The sequence below is a fragment of the Colletes latitarsis genome, chromosome 11 (assembly GCF_051014445.1).
Source record: "Colletes latitarsis isolate SP2378_abdomen chromosome 11, iyColLati1, whole genome shotgun sequence".
NCBI lineage: Eukaryota > Metazoa > Arthropoda > Insecta > Hymenoptera > Colletidae > Colletes > Colletes latitarsis.
Window position 1 is genome coordinate 28,297,023 of NC_135144.1, and position 14,976 is coordinate 28,311,998.

At 36.7% G+C, this 14,976-nt stretch overlaps 5 protein-coding genes across 6 annotated transcripts in view; 4 read left to right on the forward strand and 1 right to left on the reverse strand.

Annotated features, from left to right (window-relative positions):
- LOC143348359 (mitochondrial coenzyme A diphosphatase NUDT8) lies at positions 1-2,281 on the forward strand. Its single transcript, XM_076778482.1, has 3 exons — positions 1-476; positions 560-661; positions 1,000-2,281. The coding sequence occupies exons 2-3, from the start codon at positions 617-619 to the stop codon at positions 1,702-1,704; spliced, it is 750 nt and encodes a 249-aa protein (XP_076634597.1). The 5' UTR covers positions 1-476; positions 560-616; the 3' UTR covers positions 1,705-2,281.
- The window catches only part of LOC143348575 (uncharacterized), a 115,065-nt gene that overhangs the window by 79,325 nt on the left and 20,764 nt on the right, over positions 1-14,976 (forward strand). The gene's annotated exons all lie outside the window — the stretch shown is intronic.
- LOC143348357 (peptidyl-prolyl cis-trans isomerase sig-7) lies at positions 2,376-4,501 on the forward strand. Its single transcript, XM_076778480.1, has 4 exons — positions 2,376-2,573; positions 2,682-3,172; positions 3,245-3,486; positions 3,566-4,501. The coding sequence occupies exons 1-4, from the start codon at positions 2,504-2,506 to the stop codon at positions 4,332-4,334; spliced, it is 1,572 nt and encodes a 523-aa protein (XP_076634595.1). The 5' UTR covers positions 2,376-2,503; the 3' UTR covers positions 4,335-4,501.
- On the forward strand, positions 4,908-9,135 carry Ahcy (adenosylhomocysteinase). Its single transcript, XM_076778481.1, has 6 exons — positions 4,908-5,178; positions 5,794-5,984; positions 7,184-7,525; positions 7,957-8,172; positions 8,278-8,504; positions 8,585-9,135. The coding sequence occupies exons 1-6, from the start codon at positions 5,151-5,153 to the stop codon at positions 8,880-8,882; spliced, it is 1,302 nt and encodes a 433-aa protein (XP_076634596.1). The 5' UTR covers positions 4,908-5,150; the 3' UTR covers positions 8,883-9,135.
- Wdr59 (WD repeat domain 59) lies at positions 9,118-14,889 on the reverse strand. 2 transcript variants are annotated; one of them, XM_076778476.1, is made up of 20 exons: positions 14,693-14,889; positions 14,518-14,567; positions 14,281-14,416; positions 14,001-14,214; positions 13,806-13,939; positions 13,560-13,709; positions 13,329-13,488; positions 13,184-13,263; positions 13,044-13,110; positions 12,765-12,970; positions 12,439-12,702; positions 12,203-12,353; positions 11,944-12,137; positions 11,722-11,855; positions 11,425-11,634; positions 11,229-11,355; positions 10,586-10,615; positions 9,805-9,965; positions 9,424-9,677; positions 9,118-9,340 (listed from the first exon to the last, which is right to left on the reverse strand). In XM_076778476.1, the coding sequence occupies exons 1-20, from the start codon at positions 14,744-14,746 to the stop codon at positions 9,201-9,203; spliced, it is 2,916 nt and encodes a 971-aa protein (XP_076634591.1). In that variant the 5' UTR covers positions 14,747-14,889; the 3' UTR covers positions 9,118-9,200. The 2 variants fall into 2 exon arrangements, with proteins under 2 accessions (XP_076634591.1, XP_076634592.1); XM_076778477.1 differs by lacking the exon at positions 10,586-10,615.

Below are 14,976 nucleotides of genomic sequence, written 5' to 3' on the forward strand. Positions count from 1 at the left end.
GCATGACACTACGGTTAAGAATCACTGGTTTAAATAAACGTTAATTTAGTCAATAAGTAGGTGTACTTCGTTCGTCCGTGTCTACCTTCACGTAATGCATCGCGCAACTCGTGAAAGGTGATACTTAAACTCTTCCTGTTTTGTTTTTGTATTCTCGAGCGATCTTTACAAGGAATCACTATCTATTATTCAACTATCAACTATCGACTATAATAATTCAGTTACCCGGGATAATTAACGAGTACGGGAACCGTGATTTGGTAAATAACATGATTACTTGTCTGTCACGGAAACGACTGTTTTTCCGCAACGGTTACAAGTGTCCTTTGTTAATTATCGCAAACAAGAATCTTTTTGGGTCAAAGGTCTGTAATAGAAAAATTGGATGAACGTGAGTACGATTTTTAAAAAGGGAAGGCATCGTTTGAAACCGACTGGTCAGACATCTAGTAGCTGCACGTGGAATTAATACGAAGGTAAACATATTGCAAGAGATTTTCGATATATCGAGTGTGAGAGACAGCTACGTCCTTGATAACGACGATTTTTGTTCATACAGGCTACCGTTGATCACCACACGAAGGAAACCAATTTTCTCGGGATATTTATCGCATCGATGAAACTGTATTCCTTCCTTTTACGCTGTTTACAGCGTAGTTTCGTAAGTATTTTCTTGTCACGGGACGTCATTAAACCTCGTTCTTTTTCTCCACCCGTACACCAGATGGCAACACTTTCGCAAATATTTTCGTTTGTTTACTTTTAAATCGTAGCGATGAGCATGAAACACGTCACCTCAAGAAATACAAAATTCTCGATCCCTGCAAAATTTAAAAAAAGATAAACACCCTCAAATCGAGCTATTGATGTTTCAGAGCTATGTTTAATCACTCCCTATTCGTCTATAACGTACGAAAATGTTTAACGTGTCCCCGTATCGATCCTGTAAAATATCACCGTGATGTTCCGTTAAAAAGATACTTTTTTTTTGCGATAAAGCCTGTGGAATCACAACGGGGACTCGACACCGTCAATCTTGAGCACTTAAAGCCGGAAGTGGTGCTCAGCGAGAACAATCGGAAGTTGTTTATCGAGAGGCTTAAGACTCGTAAACCCGTAAAGGCATTGGACGAGAATGTGAATCGTGCTGCTGTTTTGGTGCCATTGTGCAAGCACAAAGGTGAACTGGGGTTTCTGTACACCTTGAGATCCACAAAAGTGACCTCAAACCGCGGACAAGTATCTTTTCCAGGCGGAATGTACGACAAGGAGGATCTTAACCTTCAAGAAACCGCATTGCGCGAGACCTGGGAGGAACTTAAAATTCCGAGGGAAAAGGTTGACGTTTGGATTTCCGGTAACTTGATCGATAAGAAAAATGTACATGTAATGCCTGTTTTCGGTTATATTGGCGATATCGAGCCGGAAAAGCTTCAGATTAACACGAACGAAGTGGAAGAAGCTTTCATTCTCAGTTTAAAAAACCTGTGCGACCTCTCGTTATGTCGATATACGCAGTTTCGTGACTGTTATACTCTTCCGGTTTATTTAGGCGGGAAACACCGCGTTTGGGGTTTCACGGCAATGGTAACACACATGATCCTAAACGCTTTAGTACCTGACGCCTATAAGCATAAGCTCGTATACATACAACCAATTTTGCCAAAGATTAAGAGTACACTTAAGAATAATGTTGACTTGTGAGGTTATAATGATATTACTTAACTCTGTACTTTTCATTCTCAGTTTATATGTATAATTTCGCTGATAGCATAAAGGATTGAAGAAATTGTTATCCCTCTTTTCTTAAAAATTAGTAATATGTTTTGTAACTATATAATTATTACTTATCAGTGTCGTGTAAATTTTATCTCTGAATAATAAACACTCCACGCGCGATTTTTCTCAGGTTAAATAGATCTGTTAACGAATTTTAATTTATGAATTAATGAAGGTACCATTAACGAAAGTTTACGAATGAATAAAAAATTTGTATTTATTATTCGGAAATAAAATTTGTCGACCACTGCTTAGAATGCGGTTAGATTTAATATACTTGTAAAATTCGTTTATGGTGTTTGGTTTGGCACTATAAGCGCTAACAAGAACAAAGCAATGACGTCACTTCCATGTCACGACTCACAAATGTTTATTACAAAAAGTGTATTTATTGCAATACCTTCATTTTCTTCCCTCCATTGATTTATTAATGGTAAATAAAATTAATAAAATTCTTTACGATTTCAAAATTCCTATTGTCTAATAGAAATCACCATAGGATTAAGTAAATTTGTTAATATATGAATTAATATTTCTCGTTAAAGATATTAATTGCAAGGGAAGTCACGTGTTTTTGATTACTTTCGATTACTTTCGTTTTGTGCAACGAGAGTCGATGTTTTCTTGTATACTCGACGCTATGGCGCGTATCAATGAATGTTGTGTAAATAATAAATGAGAACAAATTGAGTAATTGTATAAATAATAGAGAAGATTGTAAAACATGGCGGTTGTAATAGAAACTACCGTAGGAGATTTTACTGTTGATTTGTACACAGACGAACGTCCGCAAAGTAAGTACGATCTGAGAATTGAGGTTAAGAAATTGTTCGCCATAATACGAAAGTTAATCTAAGAATCTGATTATCGATAATGGTACTAATATAAACAATATTTTTCAGCATGTCGAAATTTTCTAAAATTATGCAAATTAAAGTATTACAACTGGAACTTGTTCCATTCTGTTCAGGGCAACTTTATTGCTCAAACTGGAGATCCTACTGGCACTGGGAAAGGGGGAGAGAGTGTCTATGGGATTATATTAGGCGAAAAAGCACGATATTACGAGGCAGAACAAATGCCAAAGATAAAACACGACAGAAGTGGTTTATTGTCAATGGTTAATTGCGGCAATAATATGCTTGGATCTCAATTCTTTGTTACCCTCGCACCTGAGCTCCAATCTTTAGATGGGGAACATTGCGTATTTGGTGAAATTACAGAGGGTTTAGAGATTATTTTTAAATTCAATGAAACAATATGTGATGGAGATCACAGACCATACCAAGATATACGTATTTCTCATACTGTTATTTTAGAAGATCCTTTCGAAGATCCCAAAGATTTTGTTGTTCCTGATAAAAGTCCACCACCTACAAAAGAATGTTTAATGGTATAATCTTTTCATCGTATACTGTAAGAGTTCTGAAATATTTTTTATAACAATGGATAAACCTGTTTGTAGAGCGATAGAATTGGAGCAGATGAAGTAATAGATGATACAGCCGGTATGACTGTCGAAGAAATCACAGAGATGCAAAAAGAGAAGGAGGCCAAGGCGAGAGCTACGATTTTGGAAATTGTGGGTGACATTCCAGATGCAGAGATGGCACCTCCTGAAAATGTTCTCTTTGTTTGTAAATTGAATCCTGTCACAAATGATGACGATCTTGAAATTATTTTCAGCAGATTTGGGAAAATTATTGGGTACACTAAATAATTTTTATAATTTTATTCATCACATATATTTTTTCCTTGTATTCGTTATATTTATTTTCCCTTTCAGTTGCGAAGTTATTAGAGATCGACAAACTGGAGATTCTCTACAATACGCGTTTATCGAGTTTGCAGAGCGCAAAAGCTGCGAGGAAGCTTATTTTAAGATGGACAACGTGTTAATCGATGACCGCCGCATACATGTAGACTTCTCGCAGTCAGTAGCCAAAATGAGATGGAGGGGTAAAGGCAAAGGAATACAGTACTTTGACGACAAAAATGAGGAACTGGACAATGGAAATCGAAAAAAAGTGAGTTCGAGAAACAGAAAGAGAGATGAAACTGACGACGAATTAGGAGATCGTAGGCAAAATGAGACGAAGTACCAAGAGGATGTAATGGATCACAGGAAACACGAACGCAGGAAAGAGTCAAACAAGGAAGACTCGGAGTACTCGCGAAATGGAGCAAGGTATGCGGAGAAAGAGAAATATAGAGTAGGAAAATATCGCGATGGTTCGCGCGAAAGAAACGATTACGACGTCAAACGAAAAAAAGCAAGAAAACACAGGAGCAAGGACAGAAGCAGAGGTCGAAGTCGAGATAGAAGCAAGGATAGAGATCGAAGTAAAAAGGACATTCATAAAGAGCATAGGCACAATAAAAAATACGATAGCGAGAAAAAGAGAAAGGATAGGGATAGTTCTAGTTCCGACAGCGATAGTTCGAGACACGGAAAACACGAAGAAAAACATTTGAATTACAAAAAGAAGCGTAACAGAGATCGCTCCGCAGAGAGATACAGAAAATCGGAAAAGTACAAGCAGAAAAGAAAATAATGTAAATAATGTAATATTCACCTATAATTGTTTCGAATTTTCATTGACGCAAATTTAGTCGTGCACACGTATATATTAAAATAAAAAAAAAATAATCGAACAATCGATGAACCACTTCCGAACATATACGCTTGATATTTCTAAGCAATTAAATTTATTTAATTTATCGTGCAATTTTTATTTTATCTGCCCCAAACGTCCCGAATGCTTTCAACGACGAAAGATAAATGATAATATAGGAAGGAAATTTAAGTATTTAACAACGTAAAAGAAATGTAGAGTATTGATATAGTTTGGAACACGTATTGTTTTCGCGCTACAAATTTAAAAATCCATTTGCGTGGTCGGCAAATATTTAGTTACAATTCTTACCGGATATGGTTACTAGATCGCACACCAGGTGCACTCGGAATAACGTCTTCTACGTTCGTACATGCACGATCGTGTGTGTATGAATTAGAGTTTTGAAGGATCTAAAAAAACAGACTCACACTTGTCCATTTCTCCGACTTCTCAAAGCTGCCTGAAGTGAGCAAAAACTCTAGAAGTTCACATACACGCGATCGGGCATTAGTGTGCGAAAGTAGAAGGGGAAATTCCAAATGCACCCGGTGTACAGTCTGGCGACACTGCTACCGGCATCGTTTAAAGTAGAATGGTTGTACAGTGCGACTCACAACTTGTACTTTCTTCAAGCGTAGTTTCACCGCAGCTCGTCGAGCGGAAACGTGTGTTTCGCGAGTTCGTATCTCGTTCCGTGATTTAAACTTACAATAACTGAATTTTTGTACAACGACCGTTCCTTAGCCGAGGAAAATGTCTACCAAACCCGCATTCAAAGTTGGTAAGTTATAGAGTAACAGAACAATTTTGGAGTCGTCTTCATCGACACGTGGTCGTTGTATTGGAGCTAGATTAGTGTCCTCCTCTTGGAGTATTTAAAGCACGATATTACTTAAAGTATTCGACGCAATTAAGATAAAAAAGAACTGATGAAATATCGTCAGAGAAAGATGCACGCGTTTAAGTTAAAAATTAGCAAACGCCAAGATGATGTATTATCTTGGCAAGAATAACCTACACGATCTTGCGATTTTTCATTTTCTTTGTTGCATGGTAATATTTCAAAAATAACGCGGGTAATAGGATAGAACATAAAAAAAATTGACTGTCTCGATTAAACATTGCACTCAAACGGAGTAATGTAACATTTGTAAATATGTCGTAATGCATCGTCGACTATATTTAATGCTAATTATTTGAAGTAGATTTAAACATTTGAATCCGCTAACAAAATAAATCAATTTATTGTTAAATGGAAGAATCTAGTTCGATGTGGGTAACACACTTTGTGCTCGGTTATTTGAGTATTAATAGAAACTTAAAGATACCGGTACGACACGAAACGAAGTTGGAAATGATCGCAGGGGAAGTTAAGATAAAATTTGTTACGTTTCAGCTAACTTGTCTCTGGCGGAATGGGGTCGAAAAGAAATTACACTGGCGGAACACGAGATGCCGGGGCTAATGGCAATCAGGAAAAAATACGGTCCTGAAAAGATTTTAAAAGGAGCACGCATCGCCGGTTGCTTACATATGACAGTGCAAACCGCGGTTCTCATTGAAACCCTTGTCGAACTTGGAGCCGAGGTGAGTCGTGACATTTTCATTTTACAAACACATTTACGCTTTTACTACCGCGAGCTGTAAATGTACACTTACACTATCGTCTATAAATCGCCGAATATTTTGTTCGTTCGTCTTGGAAAATGGAAATTAAGCTTCAAACATAGAGTAACATACAGAGGCGACACTTTTGTCGGAACCTTTGACGTTCGATATTCCAATTATTCGGAGACTTGAACGTGCCTCCTAAAAGCAATTTTGTCGATATTGGTACTCGTTAGACATACAGAGTGGGCAAAACTTTTTGTCTGACGAGTACCCTTTACATATAATTAGTATCATTAATAAATCGAACATCAAGTATAATCGAGCCCGCGATATGTTCACGTGCATAGATTTCTATTGTATAAATGTGGCGATGTTGCTGGATATGCCCACTAGAGAGAGCACATGGTCACTTACAACTTCCATCATTAATTTGAATGATCGTTTTCAAACGAAATTGATATACTCATAAAATGAATATTGTTAATTATTCAATAACATCTTGGTAAAATCCATGACATATAATATCAATAACGAAAAGTCAGTAGCACTGACAAATAACGAATTTTACGTTGAATAAAAATGATGCATTTTTGCGCGTATGCAAGCTTATCTCGCAGATCATGACCTTTTATTTTTATGAGATTTACTTGCAGTTGCATCAGTCATTGAAAAGCTTTCAAAACTTTCCGAACCAGGGCCCAAGATCAAAACTAAATACATAATATTCCATAATTTTTAACTATTGTGTTGTAATGAATTCAGTTATTCGCATAACATTGTGCTATTCCAACGCTGAATATAGACTCTTATCACCGAGATTGAATAACACTCTTATCGTTAGGCAATAATCTATTCCTATTTATCATAATCATACATCACTTCTAAAAATGTTGACATAACGAATCTTGATCTTTAAATTATACAATGGAATAAATTCACGCTTCTATGATCAATCTTTAATAATAATTCACTAATTATCCCTGTGATTTTAGATTATCTGATATTTAAGGGGGTATTCTACTGTACCTTTAAAAAAATCGATTATTTATTTTTTACGTTTTTTTGAAGAACAGTTAAACTGCTTGTTTCTTTCATATGTTTTTGGTCCGCGAAAATGATAAAAAAAACATTAAAAATCTTATGAAAGATTGGCATCAATGCTATTCGTTTGTTAGGTTCAATGGTCGTCGTGCAATATATTCAGTACACAAGACCATGCGGCTGCTGCTATTGCAAAAACGGGGGTTCCCGTATATGCATGGAAAGGTGAAACCGACGAAGAGTACCTCTGGTGCATAGAACAGACTCTCGTTTTCAAAGACGGCAAACCTTTAAATCTCATTCTTGACGATGGTGGTGATTTGACCAATCTGGTTCACACTAAATTCCCGGAATATCTAAAGGATTGCCGTGGCATTTCCGAAGAGACCACTACGGGAGTACACAATCTTTACCGAATGATGAAAGAGGGAACTTTAAAAGTCCCTGTAATTAATGTAAATGATTCGGTAACAAAGGTTCGTCGCAAGCATAAAATAGATTTCTCTATTCAAGGAATGGGAAGATGCCTTATTCTAGAATTCAAAATTTACGAGTTGCTGTAAGGAATTTTTGTGAATTTTTATCTGTAACGTCTCACTGTTTAATATTTTCTGTTTGTTATTTGGTTCCATTCCCTTCAGTCGTCAACAATTCTACAGCATGATAATAGAAGACATGGCAACACAAACCTTCGTAAAATTGCAATAATTAAACTATAAAAGCTTTTTTCATCCATGTTATTTATCAAAATTTTAGTGTCATAAATTATCTCTTAGAAGCATACAAAAATTCCTACGGCAATCTTGAATAATCACATGTGTAATCTACATGCTTCAATTTCCTCCACTTCCCAATCGCGGCTAAGTTCCGGTTTGTATATGAACTGAGATTACCTTTTACCGAGTAGAGCAAATTCGACAATCTCTATGGATGCAGAGAGTCGTTAATTGATGGTATTAAACGAGCAACAGACGTAATGATCGCTGGGAAAGTGTGCGTGATAGCTGGATACGGGGATGTTGGTAAAGGATGCGCTCAGAGTCTCAGAGCATTGGGTGGTCGTGTCTTAATCACGGAAATTGACCCCATTAATGCGCTGCAAGCAGCTATGGAAGGATACGAGGTGATTACTGAAACAACGAAACCGTATTTAAACTTGAAAGAGGGATAGACAATATTTCAGAGAACTCACAGTGGAAGTAGATGAATTTGTACGTGTACTTCCCAGGTGACTACAATGGAAGAAGCATCGACCAAAGGACAGATATACGTCACCACTACCGGATGCAAAGACATTATATTAGGTCATCATTTCATAAACATGCCAGAAGATGCTATAGTCTGCAATATCGGTCACTTTGACTGCGAGTTAGATGTCAGTTGGCTCGAGAAAAATGCCGTTGAAAAAGTCAACATTAAGCCCCAAGTAGATAGATATCAGTTGAATAATGGCAGGTGGGCAGCTCGATAAATTAGAACGCTATAAATTAAATGCTTGAGTAGGTTCTCCAATGTTTTCGGTTCTCCCATTTCAGACATATTATCCTTCTCGCGGAGGGTCGTTTAGTTAATCTTGGATGCGCAACGGGACACTCAAGTTTCGTGATGAGCAATTCTTTTTCAAATCAAGTGTTGGCACAGATAGAATTATGGACAAAGTCAGAATCCTATCCGATCGGCGTTCACATGCTGCCGAAGAAGTTGGACGAAGAAGTTGCAGCATTGCATTTGAATCACCTCGGTGTGAAGTTAACGAAACTGTCAGAGGAACAGGCCAAATACCTTGGCATACCTATCGAAGGACCTTACAAGGCTGATCATTATCGATATTAGACATTTTTAAATGTAAAAAGGTTTTTATGTATATAGACCACTGCTAGTTCATTATTCAAACGAATAATGCATTATCAGAAACCATTATTTGGTCCTTAACGATATAAATAAACAATTTAAAAAATATTGACCGCAAAAGCATTCATAAATTAACGAAACAGAGACTGTTTCTGTTATCAATGAATGTAAAACTACTTGTAAATGAACCAGTGTTTCAGATTTATAAAACTTATTAAAGAAAAAACATTTATTATTCTCTCGTACTATTAATTTATATATATATATCGTCGCGAGTATGTACAATCTCTTTTATTTTATTTACACTTTCAAAAGAGCAGAACTTTCCTGTAGGCAATAACATCCACAGCCTGTCGGGCATAGTGTTTCATTTGTGAACCATGTTGCTAAGTGTTGCGTGTGCCCTCCATGACCGCAAAATATACAGAAGTTACTTGGACCTAAATGTACCATACAAAGACAATTTTAATACACTCACATTCGCGAAAGAAAATTGAAAATTTGTAGTTTAAATGTAACGCACCTCTCACAGAGATGTGACAAATAACACATTCCAAGGCTAGGCGCTTACAACTTATACACTGGGGGCCTCTGCTAACTTTGTTACATATCTGGCATTCGCTTTGAAACTCAACGCCTTTGTGCGTGTCCAGAGGAGTTGTGCTCACGTGTTTTAATACTTGTGCACGGGCATCTAACAAACGCCATCTGTGCAATACTTCAGCATACGCCTTTTTGTATCCATCGTAGAGCGTAGTGTATTTTTCATCGAGTAATCTGCATAATCAATATCTACAATTATCTTATAAATGATTGTGAACTAGTCTTATCAAAGCAGCATGCAGCGCTATTCAAGTACGATACATAAATGTTTACATTTGCGATAAAAATTGTATGCATATACCTAATACTTTTTACAGAGTCGCCAAATGTGTCTTGAATAAGCTTTAAATCGTCAAGCGAGTCGGACCACGAGTTAGAACGATGATGTTTCAAATTTTGAAAGTTCCATCCTTCTAATGTGGTATCTGCTAGATGAATCGTATGGTATGGCGAACCGCCAGGCTAGAAAGATATATGATGTAAAATACATCACAGTCCGACTTACACACGTTCTATCAACGATATAAATACAATATACATAATAGACAAATGAAACGGCATTATGTCCGTGATCACTTCCTGCACAAAGAAATTTGTCTTCTGTGCAATATTCAAGGCATTATCACAACAGACAGTACATCACATACATTGAGTAATCGTTACGAATATTTTGTACAATTTATCACGACTATCGGCCGTAATACAAGACGATTATCAAAATATGAAATTAAATGTTTGGCGTATCAAAACCAAGCACAGCCAAACCTGCATGCTTTGTGACATCACGACACTTCTACTCCGATGCTATAAGGCGGTAACAAATATTACCATGATAGAGAGCCTTAAAGACAAATGTCTCAAACACGCATAACCCATTGAGTGCCGTGGCGGATGCCGATATCCGTCGCTAGTTTTCTCGCTTTAACATACACCGTTATTTTAATGATTAATGCTATTGGGAATACTGTAAAATAATAAGTGCAACTAACGAAGTATCGAATATTTCGGCGTGAATGAAGACATGAAAAATTTGTACGGCACTCAACATGAGAATCTTAGAAAGTTCAAAAACCATGCCTTACCTTCAACCACCATTTTCCTGTAGAAAGCCTCTATAACAAAGATAATATTTATATCAATCAACTGATAACTCTTGAAAATATATGAAATACTGAAACGAAACTATAAACGTTGTCGTACGCCGGTATAGTATAATCCATCCAAATTTTATTTTGATACTTTCTATATCCCAACGCATACTGTACCGTCGTATTACAAAAGGATTATATTTACATTTTCAAACTGTATTTGCTCATGCATCAAAAGAAACGTGTACTAACAAAAGAACGTTGAGATTTGCTTGATTTCGAATCGGGAATTGCAAAATAGAATTGCTAATTCGAATCTCCGTGATTTTAGGTCGATTTTATTTCTCATATTGAAGAAAGCGTGAGCAAATCTTAACGTTCCTTTGTAAATATAAAAGATGTGATATACTGCATTTTGGAAAGACCAATATTGAAACATAAATCATAGTACAATAGAATATATGACTATATTTAAAGAGAATCATAAAGTACAGAAATGTTCAATATTTCATGAACAGAAGACAAAATCAAGACATGTGACGCACCGATCATAAATAACGCTATAAGAATAGTGCACGTGTCAGGCTTTTCATGCTAAAAAATTAAATTAACTCACAAACAGATGCAGCATACTTACACTAACGTTGACGGATTTGCTATTTAATCGTGTTTGAGCAACGTCTGGATTTTCTGAACGATAACTAAATGCACAGCTCAGCATGCCTGCCATCTGAATGTCTGATTGATTGGCATAATGCTGTATTCTAAACGATACAAAATAATTAATACGCAACTCCGCCTCTGTAACATAATATTAATAATTTAGAACTTACAGAGAGTGAATTAAATTTTGACCAAATGGATGTAACGGCCACGGGGCGTCGATATCAGGCGACTGACAAGAATTTTGCCCGACATTAGAAACCGGTTGCGATATCACGAGAGCAGCTAAACACCATGCCTGAACTAAATCAGGACGCTCTAGTTGCGCGGCAACGTTTGCATTATATTGGCACATTGCTGGAATATCGGTGATATTGATCCTAAAGATCAAACAAATAAGATTACTTAGTTGAAAGAGATACGCTCGTAAACAAGCTGACGTAACAAGAATTATCAGCTTTACTTACACATATTTTTCAGCAAGCTCTTTATTGACGAAAAATAACGAAGAGGCATCGTACGTGATTACCATGAAGTGATAATTTTTTAAACACGACCTATGAGACATTCTGCTGGTATTGTGCAATCCGCGATTCATTTTCTATTGAGACCAGAGTAGTTGTCACAATTATTAATAACATTAGATAAATATTTTGCATTATAACTATTGCAAAAGGATGTTTGCTCACATGATCTTGAAAATAAAAGGAACTAATGGAAATAGTATCGTTCGACTGTACATAGGAATTTGGATACATGTGCATAAAATGTTCTCCATTGCCAATTCCGTTTCCCAACGCGGAGAGCGCTCTAGGCGTTGTACTCTCAGGTTTCATCGACGACCTTCTGGTGTATGAAGCACGACCAAAACATACAAGAATACCTATTGAAACACTGAGTTGAGTTCTAGTATACGAGGTTTTAACGTTATACTATTTCTTTACATACCCACGCAACAAAACTTCGCACCAGATGTTCGTGGGAACGGTATGTAGGCGTCTTGATAATTTGTATATATGTTGGAGGAACTCAAAAAATTCGCGTTGTCTTGAATGTCGTATCCCAAGTGACTACTTTCATTTTCGTCTTTTTTACACGTCTACGGGAATAAGAAAATATTATCAGTCATTATACGAAAAGCGCGTAACTACGATTCGAGAAATAAATATTTATCTCATTTTTACTTGCTCCAAAGTTGCAATTAATTGTCTCAGACATGGTTCCAAACATGATCGATTCTTTTTGACACGCTGTTGAGCTGTTTGTTTCAAAACTTTTAACAGCTTCCCCATTGTTGCATTGTCGATTGTCGTACCAGGACAAAATTGAAATGTAGGTTGTGCGCTGTATGGATAATTTGCAGGAAAATTTACTTTTAATATCACGTTATAACTTTTATTGGATGCCGTTACGGTGCAACTACGCTCTACAGCGTCCATCGCGTTTACCTGAAACGGCAATAAAAAAAATATATCTTCGCGCTTTTCTACTTCATATTTGTGTACATTACCTCTATATTTGGTATGTTCATGTTTATTAAAGAAAATTCTTGTTGTAAAGTCTTTGGTTGCGTAGGAGATGATATTTCTTTATTATTCTCAATGTATGTATCTGTTTCGGGATTTAACGCAGGCTCATCCACTTTCGTCGTTATACAATTGATTTCACGATCATTTTGAGTGTCATTAAGTTGTAATTGAACGGACTGTAGTGTTCCTGTATTCGTAACAAATACATTTAGTCTAAAGATATTAAAGTGTTTTTGTATTTTCGTGGAAGAGGTACATACTTAAATTATTATCTTCCGAATATTGAGTATAAATGGATGTACCGTCGTCTATGCCATGCCCACACAACTAGAAAATCGTAACATTTTATTTTTATACAAACTAAGAAATGAAGCTTATTACATAGTACACCAATCTGTACCTTCTTCAAAAAAGGATCAATTTTATATATTCTTAAATACTGATCTTTTGACCAAGTAATCAATTCGTAGTCACTATTCTCTGTAAATATTGAATATATTTAATATTCTCTACTTCACGTACAAATTTGCTTGTACAAGGCATACCTAACTTCTGATGTCTCCATTGAAACTCAAGAACAACATCAGTATGTCCTATAAAAGTATAAATAGGCGTACTGAGATTTGTTGTATTCCATAATAATAAAGTATTTTCTCCCCGTCGTAATTGCGGTACGACTATCGTTACCAATCCTTCTCCAAATGGCTGTGGACGATTTCAGTTATTTTACACGCATGAACGGACTTTAATCTTATTGTATACAATATTATTATCACCGTGTATCTAGCTCTCCATACTGGCGAGTCTGTCGTTACAATACTTTCAGCCCTACGCGGGCAACTAATATCGAAGATCTTTACTGTACAATCTTGACTAGAAGTTGCCAGTTGATTTTGTTGGAATGGACACCAATCTAAACCATGTATCTAAAATAACTTTAGTGTTTATAAGTTTCCTGTTAAACTTATAAATTGCTAAAGCAACTAACTATTAAAATCATTCCATAAAATCAACTAGTATACTTTTGTTAGATGAGCAGCTATGTACTGCACAGGACTATTTCCTTTTCGTTGATCCCATATTTTAATATCTCCATCATGTGCTGTTGCCAGCATATTGGAAGAGAGACTATTCCATCGTACTTGAGAAGAACCAGCTATAAATGTAATTATGCCTGCACTCAACTATTCGTGAAACTATTATCGAGAAAAACTTACCAACTGCAGACAAAGATAAAGAAGGCTTCCTTTGATCTCTTATATCCCAAATATGTATAAACGTATCAATGCTACAAGAAGCAATGACATCTGGTTCTTTCGGATGCCAATGTAGGTCGCTCACTACCCGTGTGTGTGCCTTGAGACTATTAGTTGTTTGTAACTCATAGCCACCACCTCCAGTGAGAGATAATATCTCTATACGTGTATTGCTCTGTAATTTAAAACTAATCAAATACGTACAGAATACAATCAAAACATATATTATTCAATTACTGACCGACACTGCACACAGATGAGAATTTAGACTGGTGGGATTCCATTCTGCAGAGCCAACTTCGTACTTGCTTTGTCGTTGGAACTTTTTCAAAGCATCAGCACCCTCATCAAGATGCTTTACTGCAAAGCATCTACGTCTGATGACAAAAGAAACACGTTGAATGAAAAATACGAAGATACAGAGGCGATTAAACAAACAATAAAAAAAACAGTAAACAGAGTGCTTGACAATACTTACCCGGCAAGTAACACGTAGTTGCCAGTCGAGTCGACAGCCATACTATTAGCCTGCAAATAATAAAAATGATTTTTATAATCGAAAATATTTGGGCATGTAACGCCTGAAATAAAAGCACACGGTTTTTCGCGATATTTAACGTACGAAAATTGTCTCGTGTCATGGGACATTTTACCTGTAAATCACGGTGTTCCGTAACCACATAATCGTTGCTCCAGCGTTTTGACATTTTACCAATGAATTCGAATTCCTGTCACCATTCTGCAAGGTTAGAATTAAACCGAATACGCGGCCTAAGTTGAACCGTATACGCAATCACACAGGGCAGTCAAAGTGTGCATGCGATGCGCTGCACCGCGGCCCGGCACACACATTCTTATCAGCGGCACGCGATTGGTCGCTCGGATTCACGCACGTATCCTCGCACGGACGAGGGGGCAAAGCAGGGGGCGAAAACGA